Consider the following 10,000-nt stretch of genomic DNA (forward strand, 5'->3'; position numbering starts at 1 on the left):
GAGCTAAACCATGACATGTGAAGAGTGAGCTGTGAGGAGCAGAGTAGGAGTGTTGTGTGTTGCGCGTTGTGTGTGTGTGTGCGTTTGTGTTTGCGTTTGTGTTGCGTGTGCGTGTTGTGTGTGTGCGTGTGTGTGTGTGTGGTGTGTGTGTGTGTGTGTGTGTGTGTGTGTGTGTGTGTGTGTGTGTGTGTACCTGTGAGGTAGGTGTTGTGGGAGGAGTTGATGAAATAGTGGGACAGAGGTTGGTTCATGTCGTCGATGACGTCCAGACGTTCTTGAGGAACAGCACCGTTCTCTTCTCCTCCCAGGTACCGGATGAAGGCCTGAAGACTGATCTGGTCTGCACAGAAGGAACGTCACTCCTCTGCTCCTCCCCCTGCACGTGCTCCTCCCCCTGCCCGTGCTCCTCCCCCTGCACGTGCTCCTCCCCCTCCCCGCCTCTGTATCGCCTCAGCCCCGCCTCTGTATCGCCTCAGCCCCGCCTCTGTATCGCCTCAGCCCCGCCTATGTCTCGCCTCTTGCTTCTGTCCTGTTCCCTTCGCGCTCGTCTCCTTCCTCCACTTTTCGAGTCCAACCTACTTTTAAACTTGCTCCGCCCCCTGACCGCTCATTGGGCCACATAAACATAACTGGAGAATATGAGAAGAGCGTTCCTTTCTGCTTTGATCCCACAAATGTGAAACATAAGTGCAGCAGTACGAGTCAGCTCTGCGCAGAAAGCGGTCTGAATGATGCAGCGGTCACTGCAGCGGTCATGGCAGTGGTCATAGCAGCGGTCACGGCAGCGGTCACGGCAGCGGTCATGGCAGCGGTCGCGGTCAGCGGTCACGGCAGCGGTCACTGCAGCGGTCACGGCAGTGGTCACGGCAGTGGTCACGGCAGTGGTCACGGCAGCGGTCATGGCAGCGGTCATGGCAGCGGTCAGCGGTCATGGCAGCGGTCACGGCAGCGGTCACGGCAGCGGTCATGGCAGCGGTCATGGCAGCGGTCACGGCAGCGGTCAGCGGTCATGGCAGCGGTCATGGCAGCGGTCACGGCAGTGGTCATGGCAGCGGTCATGGCAGCGGTCACGGCAGTGGTCATGGCAGCGGTCACGGCAGCGATCATGGCAGCGGTCACGGCAGCGGTCACTGCAGCGGTCATGGCAGTGGTCACGGCAGTGGTCACGGCAGTGGTCACGGCAGCGGTCATGGCAGCGGTCATGGCAGCGGTCAGCGGTCATGGCAGCGGTCACGGCAGCGGTCACGGCAGCGGTCACGGCAGCGGTCATGGCAGCGGTCACGGCAGCGGTCAGCGGTCATGGCAGCGGTCATGGCAGCGGTCACGGCAGTGGTCATGGCAGCGGTCATGGCAGCGGTCGCGGTCAGCGGTCACGGCAGTGGTCATGGCAGCGGTCAGCGGTCATGGCAGTGGTCATGGCAGAGGTCACGGCAGCGGTCACGGCAGCGGTCACGGCAGTGGTCATGGCAGCGGTCATGGCAGCGGTCAGTGGTCATGGCAGCGGTCACGGCAGCGGTCATGGCAGCGGTCACGGCAGTGGTCATGGCAGCGGTCACGGCAGCGGTCATGGCAGCGGTCACGGCAGCGGTCACGGCAGCGGTCACGGCAGTGGTCACGGCAGTGGTCATGGCAGCGGTCACGGCAGCGGTCATGGCAGCGGTCACGGCAGCGGTCAAGGCAGCGGTCACGGCAGTGGTCACGGCAGCGGTCACGGCAGCGGTCACGGCAGCGGTCATGGCAGCGGTCACGGCAGCGGTCATGGCAGCGGTCACGGCAGCGGTCAGCGGTCATGGCAGCGGTCATGGCAGCGGTCAGTGGTCATGGCAGCGGTCACGGCAGCGGTCACGGCAGCGGTCATGGCAGCGGTCATGGCAGCGGTCAGCGGTCATGGCAGCGGTCACGGCAGCGGTCACGGCAGCGGTCATGGCAGCGGTCATGGCAGCGGTCACGGCAGCGGTCAGCGGTCATGGCAGCGGTCACGGCAGTGGTCATGGCAGCGGTCATGGCAGCGGTCAGCGGTCACGGCAGCGGTCATGGCAGCGGTCGCGGTCAGCGGTCACGGCAGTGGTCATGGCAGCGGTCAGCGGTCATGGCAGTGGTCATGGCAGAGGTCACGGCAGCGGTCACGGCAGCGGTCACGGCAGTGGTCATGGCAGCGGTCATGGCAGCGGTCAGTGGTCATGGCAGCGGTCACGGCAGCGGTCACGGCAGTGGTCATGGCAGCGGTCACGGCAGCGGTCATGGCAGCGGTCACGGCAGCGGTCACGGCAGCGGTCACGGCAGTGGTCACGGCAGTGGTCATGGCAGCGGTCACGGCAGCGGTCATGGCAGCGGTCACGGCAGCGGTCACGGCAGTGGTCAAGGCAGCGGTCACGGCAGTGGTCACGGCAGCGGTCACGGCAGCGGTCACGGCAGCGGTCATGGCAGCGGTCACGGCAGCGGTCATGGCAGCGGTCACGGCAGCGGTCAGCGGTCATGGCAGCGGTCATGGCAGCGGTCAGTGGTCATGGCAGCGGTCACGGCAGCGGTCACGCAGCGGTCATGGCAGCGGTCACGGCAGTGGTCAAGGCAGCGGTCACGGCAGTGGTCATGGCAGCGGTCACGGCAGCGGTCACGGCAGCGGTCACGGCAGCGGTCATGGCAGTGGTCATGGCAGCGGTCACGGCAGCGGTCATGGCAGCGGTCACGGCAGCGGTCACGGCAGCGGTCACGGCAGCGGTCATGGCAGCGGTCATGGCAGCGGTCACGGCAGCGGTCATGGCAGCGGTCACGGCAGCGGTCACGGCAGCGGTCACGGCAGCGGTCATGGCAGCGGTCAAGGCAGCGGTCACGGCAGCGGTCACGGCAGCGGTCACGGCAGCGGTCACGGCAGCGGTCACGGCAGCGGTCACGGCAGCGGTCATGGCAGCGGTCACGGCAGCGGTCAGCGGTCATGGCAGCGGTCATGGCAGCGGTCAGTGGTCATGGCAGCGGTCACGGCAGTGGTCATGGCAGCGGTCACGGCAGCGGTCACGGCAGCGGTCACGGCAGCGGTCACGGCAGCGGTCACGGCAGTGGTCAAGGCAGCGGTCACGGCAGCGGTCACGGCAGCGGTCACGGCAGCGGTCATGGCAGCGGTCACGGCAGCGGTCACGGCAGCGGTCAGCGGTCATGGCAGTGGTCATGGCAGCGGTCATGGCAGCGGTCGCGGTCAGCAGTCACGTCAGCGGTCACGGCAGCGGTCATGGCAGCGGTCATGGCAGCGGTCATGGCAGCGGTCAGCGGTCATGGCAGTGGTCATGGCAGTGGTCATGGCAGCGGTCATGGCAGCGGTCACGGCAGCGGTCAGCGGTCATGGCAGCGGTCATGGCAGCGGTCACGGTCAGCGGTCACGGCAGTGGTCATGGCAGTGGTCAGCGGTCACGGCAGTGGTCACGGCAGTGGTCACGGCAGTGGTCACGGCAGTGGTCATGGCAGTGGTCATGGCAGTGGTCAGCGGTCATGGCAGTGGTCATGGCAGCGGTCACGGCAGTGGTCACGGCAGCGGTCATGGCAGTGGTCATGGCAGCGGTCACGGCAGTGGTCACGGCAGCGGTCACGGCAGCGGTCACGGCAGCGGTCACGGCAGTGGTCATGGCAGCGGTCAGTGGTCATGGCAGCGGTCACGGCAGTGGTCACGGCAGCGGTCACGGCAGCGGTCATGGCAGTGGTCATGGCAGTGGTCATGGCAGTGGTCAGCGGTCATGGCAGTGGTCATGGCAGCGGTCACGGCAGTGGTCACGGCAGCGGTCATGGCAGTGGTCATGGCAGCGGTCACGGCAGTGGTCACGGCAGCGGTCACGGCAGCGGTCACGGCAGCGGTCACAGCAGCGGTCATGGCAGCGGTCAGTGGTCATGGCAGCGGTCACGGCAGTGGTCACGGCAGCGGTCACGGCAGCGGTCATGGCAGTGGTCATGGCAGCGGTCAAGGCAGTGGTCACGGCAGTGGTCATGGCAGCGGTCAGTGGTCATGGCAGCGGTCAGCGGTCATGGCAGCGGTCACCTCTGTCCAGCTGGCTGCTGTTGGTCTCGTAGCGCTCCATGATCTGCCGGACCTGCTCTCTCTTCAGTGGAGGATACAGGACCTCGTTCAGCCTGGAGTCCCTCTGCCTCTGGTTTATGAAGTCCATGAACTGGTCCAGAGAGATGAACGGCTTCCTTCTCGACCCACTGACCACAACAATGTGCAGTTATGTCATAAATGACATAGTTCTCATGAATGTAATCTATGTCATTTATGAGAATTATGTCCCTTATGTCCCTTATGAGAGGCGTGTTTCAGATCTGAAGCAGACCCTGGGCCAAGGGTTATTTTGCAGTGTAGTTTATACTAAAATGATTCATATTTAGTTTGAGGTTTTATTTGTTTGTACTTTCATGATCTAAAAATAAAAACATGTCTGAGAAGTAGTCGATGATGTAGCTCGGAGGGGTCAAAGGGCAAAGGGGCACTGGTCAGCAGGACTGTGGGAGTGGTCAGCAGGACTGTGGGAGTGGTCAGCAGGACTGTGGGAGTGGTCAGCAGGACTTCTTCATTTATATTCACTTTGTATAGAGATGATTTCTACACCTCAGCATCCATCACATAATATTCTATCTTTAATCTTACCATTCTTCAAATATACTCTGGATCTCTGGTCGTAAACACAAGCTGTCCAGAAACTTCTGGAAGGCCTCCCAGGTGAAGTCATCCGGCTTGATCCCTTCTGACTGTCCAAAGACAACACAACGTCCAAATCAAACCGTCTTGTGTCCAGAAAACAGAAACATTTTCATTCATTGTATCGAGTGACGCAAAATAGCATTCTGGTCTAATTCTGCGTCCTGATCTTTATACATAGTGTAGATTAGGGTTTGTTTGACTGGACATCCTACAGAGTATGAGCAGCTAGCCTTTAAATCCATCTTCTTCTGAGGGTTCACACTTCACTGTAATTGGTTAATTCCACCTGTCACTCAGTAGATTATAGAGGTTGACCAGTAGGAGGAGTGGGTGGGGAAATGCCTGTGCTTGAGCGTTTAGCTTCATAAAACAGAAAAGCATGTTGTCAAATGACCAAAACAGCAGATCACTCAGATCATAACAGAGTTTTCATCCTTGATCAACCTCACCGGGACTTTAAAGTCTACTCATCGTTTTCTGAAGACAATCTACAGAATGCTGTGTCCCTCCATGAGCAGCAGGGGGCAGAAGAGGAACAAGTTCACTCATCTTCTCCTCCTCAGGGTCAAACATGGAGACACTGGATCTAATCCAATGATCTCTCCACATGTGAAAAAGCAGAGGAAGAGGGATGGATGCAGAGGAAGAGGGATGATGCAGAGGAAGAGGGATGATGCAGAGGAAGAGGGACGGAGGCAGATGAAAAGGGACTGATGTAGAGGAAGAGGGATGGATGCAGAGGAAGAGGGATGGATGCAGAGGAAGAGGGATAGATGCTGATGAAGAGGGATGGATGCAGAGGAAGAGGGATGGATGCAGAGGAAGAGGGATGATGCAGAGGAAGAGGGATGATGCAGAGGAAGAGGGATGATGCAGAGGAAGAGGGACGGAGGCAGATGAAAAGGGACTGATGTAGAGGAAGAGGGATGGATGCAGAGGAAGAGGGATGGATGCAGAGGAAGAGGGATAGATGCTGATGAAGAGGGATGGATGCAGAGGAAGAGGGATGGATGCAGAGGAAGAGGGATGATGCAGAGGAAGAGGGATGATGCAGAGGAAGAGGGACGGAGGCAGATGAAAAGGGACTGATGTAGAGGAAGAGGGATGGATGCAGAGGAAGAGGGATGGATGCAGAGGAAGAGGGATAGATGCTGATGAAGAGGGATGGATGCAGAGGAAGAGGGACGGAGGCAGATGAAAAGGGACTGATGTAGAGGAAGAGGGATGGATGCAGAGGAAGAGGGATGGATGCAGAGGAAGAGGGATAGATGCTGATGAAGAGGGATGGATGCAGAGGAAGAGGGATGGATGCAGAGGAAGAGGGATGATGCAGAGGAAGAGTGATGATGCAGAGGAAGAGGGACGGAGGCAGATGAAAAGGGACTGATGTAGAGGAAGAGGGATGGATGCAGAGGAAGAGGGATGGATGCAGAGGAAGAGGGATGATGCAGAGGAAGAGGGATGATGCAGAGGAAGAGGGATGATGCAGAGGAAGAGGGACGGAGGCAGATGAAAAGGGACTGATGTAGAGGAAGAGGGATGGATGCAGAGGAAGAGGGATGGATGCAGAGGAAGAGGGATAGATGCTGATGAAGAGGGATGGATGCAGAGGAAGAGGGACGGAGGCAGATGAAAAGGGACTGATGTAGAGGAAGAGGGATGGATGCAGAGGAAGAGGGATGGATGCTGATGAAGAGGGATGGATGCAGAGGAAGAGGGACGGAGGCAGATGAAAAGGGACTGATGTAGAGGAAGAGGGATGGATGCAGAGGAAGAGGGATGGATGCAGAGGAAGAGGGATAGATGCTGATGAAGAGGGATGGATGCAGAGGAAGAGGGATGGATGCAGAGGAAGAGGGATGATGCAGAGGAAGAGGGATGATGCAGAGGAAGAGGGACGGAGGCAGATGAAAAGGGACTGATGTAGAGGAAGAGGGATGGATGCAGAGGAAGAGGGATGGATGCAGAGGAAGAGGGATAGATGCTGATGAAGAGGGATGGATGCAGAGGAAGAGGGATGGATGCAGAGGAAGAGGGATGATGCAGAGGAAGAGTGATGATGCAGAGGAAGAGGGACGGAGGCAGATGAAAAGGGACTGATGTAGAGGAAGAGGGATGGATGCAGAGGAAGAGGGATAGATGCAGAGGAAGAGGGATGGATGCAGAGGAAGAGGGATGATGCAGAGGAAGAGGGATGATGCAGAGGAAGAGGGATGATGCAGAGGAAGAGGGACGGAGGCAGATGAAAAGGGACTGATGTAGAGGAAGAGGGATGGATGCAGAGGAAGAGGGATGGATGCAGAGGAAGAGGGATAGATGCTGATGAAGAGGGATGGATGCAGAGGAAGAGGGACGGAGGCAGATGAAAAGGGACTGATGTAGAGGAAGAGGGATGGATGCAGAGGAAGAGGGATGGATGCTGATGAAGAGGGATGGATGCAGAGGAAGAGGGACGGAGGCAGATGAAAAGGGACTGATGTAGAGGAAGAGGGATGGATGCAGAGGAAGAGGGATGGATGCAGAGGAAGAGGGATAGATGCTGATGAAGAGGGATGGATGCAGAGGAAGAGGGATGGATGCAGAGGAAGAGGGATGATGCAGAGGAAGAGGGATGATGCAGAGGAAGAGGGACGGAGGCAGATGAAAAGGGACTGATGTAGAGGAAGAGGGATGGATGCAGAGGAAGAGGGATGGATGCAGAGGAAGAGGGATAGATGCTGATGAAGAGGGATGGATGCAGAGGAAGAGGGATGGATGCAGAGGAAGGGGGATGGATGCAGAGGAAGAGGGATGATGCAGAGGAAGAGGGATGATGAAGAGGGATGGATGCAGAGGAAGAGGGATGATGCAGAGGAAGAGGGATGATGAAGAGGGATGGATGCAGAGGAAGGGGGATGGATGCAGAGGAAGAGGGATGATGCAGAGGAAGAGGGATGGATGCAGAGGAAGAGGGATGGATGCAGAGGAAGTGGGATGGATGCAGAGGAAGGGGGATGGATGCAGAGGAAGAGGGATGATGCAGAGGAAGAGGGATGGATGCAGAGGAAGAGGGATGGATGCAGAGGAAGAGGGATGGATGCAGAGGAAGAGGGTTGATGAAGAGGGATGGATGCAGAGGAAGGGGGATGATGTAGAGGAAGAGGGATGATGAAGAGGGATGGATGCAGAGGAAGGGGGATGGATGCAGAGGAAGAGGGATGATGCAGAGGAAGAGGGATGGATGCATGCAGAGGAAGGGGGATGGATGCAGAGGAAGAGGGATGGATGCAGAGGAAGAGGGATGATGCAGAGGAAGAGGGATGGATGCAGAGGAAGAGGGATGATGCAGAGGAAGAGGGATGGAGGAAGAGGGATGGATGCAGAGGAAGAGGGATGATGCAGAGGAAGAGGGATGATGCAGAGGAAGGGGGACGGAGGAAGAGGGATGGAGGAAGAGGGATGATGCAGAGGAAGAGGGATGAAGCAGAGGAAGAGGGATGGATGCAGAGGAAGAGGGATGGATGCAGAGGAAGATGGATAGATGCTGATGAAGAGGGATGGATGCAGAGGAAGAGGGATGGATGCAGAGGAAGAGGGATGGATGCAGAGGAAGGGGGATGGATGCAGAGGAAGAGGGATGATGCAGAGGAAGAGGGATGATGAAGAGGGATGGATGCAGAGGAAGAGGGATGATGAAGAGGGATGGATGCAGAGGAAGAGGGATGATGAAGAGGGATGGATGCAGAGGAAGGGGGATGGATGCAGAGGAAGAGGGATGATGCAGAGGAAGAGGGATGGATGCAGAGGAAGAGAGATGGATGCAGAGGAAGAGGGATGGATGCAGAGGAAGGGGGATGGATGCAGAGGAAGAGGGATGGATGCAGAGGAAGAGGGATGGATGCAGAGGAAGAGGGATGGATGCAGAGGAAGAGGGATGATGAAGAGGGATGGATGCAGAGGAAGAGGGATGGATGCAGAGGAAGAGGGATGATGCAGAGGAAGAGGGATGGATGCAGAGGAAGAGGGATGGATGCAGAGGAAGAGGGATGGATGCAGAGGAAGAGGGATGATGCAGAGGAAGAGGGATGGATGCAGAGGAAGAGGGATGATGCAGAGGAAGAGGGATGGATGCAGAGGAAGAGGGATGGATGCAGAGGAAGAGGGATGGATGCAGAGGAAGAGGGATGGATGCAGAGGAAGAGGGATGATGCAGAGGAAGAGGGATGGATGCAGAGGAAGGGGGATGATGCAGAGGAAGAGGGATGGATGCAGAGGAAGAGGGATGGATGCAGAGGAAGAGGGATGATGCAGAGGAAGAGGGATGGATGCAGAGGAAGAGGGATTTCTAGAACTGGTTCTATAAAACAATCAGTGGCATAAATAGATTTCTGACATTTCCCTGGTTTTGATTGAGATGATAATGACCTTGTTATTGACGAGGCTGCACTGCTCCAGCGCCGTCTCCACACGCTTCTTATCCGAGAAGAGCTTCAGAACACTGCAACGAGCAGAGACAAACACCACATCAAAGAAACTAGTACAAGACCAGGACTAAACCAAAACTACACAAGACTAAACATGGATCAAAGCAGATCATTCTAGTTTAAAGTCTGAAGAGCGTTCCTGTTTGACGTCTGGAACATGAATTGGTTCATAACTGTGACGCAGCAGCATTCCAATGATTCATTCATGAAGTAATAGTGCCAGTGTTATACACATATAGTGATATAATACACACATATAGTGATATGATACACACATATAGTGATATAATACACACATATAGTGATATGATACACACATATAGTGATATGATACACACATATAGTGATATGATACACACATATAGTGATATGATACACACATATAGTGATATAATACACACATATAGTGATATGATACACACATATAGTGATATGATACACACATATAGTGATATGATACACACATATAGTGATAGTAGAAAAAGCTTCAGTTGTTTCATCTGGACTCAGTTAGAAAAAATAGACGTTTCGACTCTCATCCAAGAGTCATTGTCAAATAACAGAATTTAGATCGAGAACTCCGATATTAATACTGTTCTGTGGTAAGACCCGCCCATTGGGCGGAGCCTTCCTGAAGTAGAAAGAGTTGTTTGTTTCAACAGAAACTCCCCCCTTGTATCTACCGAGCCTATTCAGAATCTTAATGGGCTATTAGAAACCTCTTTGTCTTTGTGAGACCCTGGCTCAACCACCCTGAGGACCTGATTAGCATCTAAATGTCCTGGTCCTGGTCCTCTACCTTTCCAAGGGTTCAGTATACCATTATAAATAACAGGAAGATTGAATCTGAGCCCTC

At 55.9% G+C, this 10,000-nt stretch overlaps 1 protein-coding gene across 1 annotated transcript in view; it reads right to left on the reverse strand.

The window, feature by feature from the left end:
- The window catches only part of plcb3 (phospholipase C, beta 3 (phosphatidylinositol-specific)), a 120,089-nt gene that overhangs the window by 50,240 nt on the left and 59,849 nt on the right, over nucleotides 1-10,000 (reverse strand). Inside the window, exons 7-10 of the mRNA XM_072453421.1 lie at nucleotides 9,086-9,158; nucleotides 4,628-4,728; nucleotides 4,022-4,188; nucleotides 194-340 (exon numbers count right to left, since the gene is read on the reverse strand). Of these exons, the coding sequence (XP_072309522.1) occupies nucleotides 194-340; nucleotides 4,022-4,188; nucleotides 4,628-4,728; nucleotides 9,086-9,158 (488 nt within the window). The remainder of the gene's footprint in view (nucleotides 1-193; nucleotides 341-4,021; nucleotides 4,189-4,627; nucleotides 4,729-9,085; nucleotides 9,159-10,000) is intronic.

This window comes from Eucyclogobius newberryi, unplaced genomic scaffold (genome assembly GCF_026437365.1).
Source record: "Eucyclogobius newberryi isolate DKJ021-1_F unplaced genomic scaffold, fEucNew1.0.hap1 SCAF_2, whole genome shotgun sequence".
NCBI classification, from domain to species: Eukaryota; Metazoa; Chordata; class Actinopteri; order Gobiiformes; family Gobiidae; genus Eucyclogobius; species Eucyclogobius newberryi.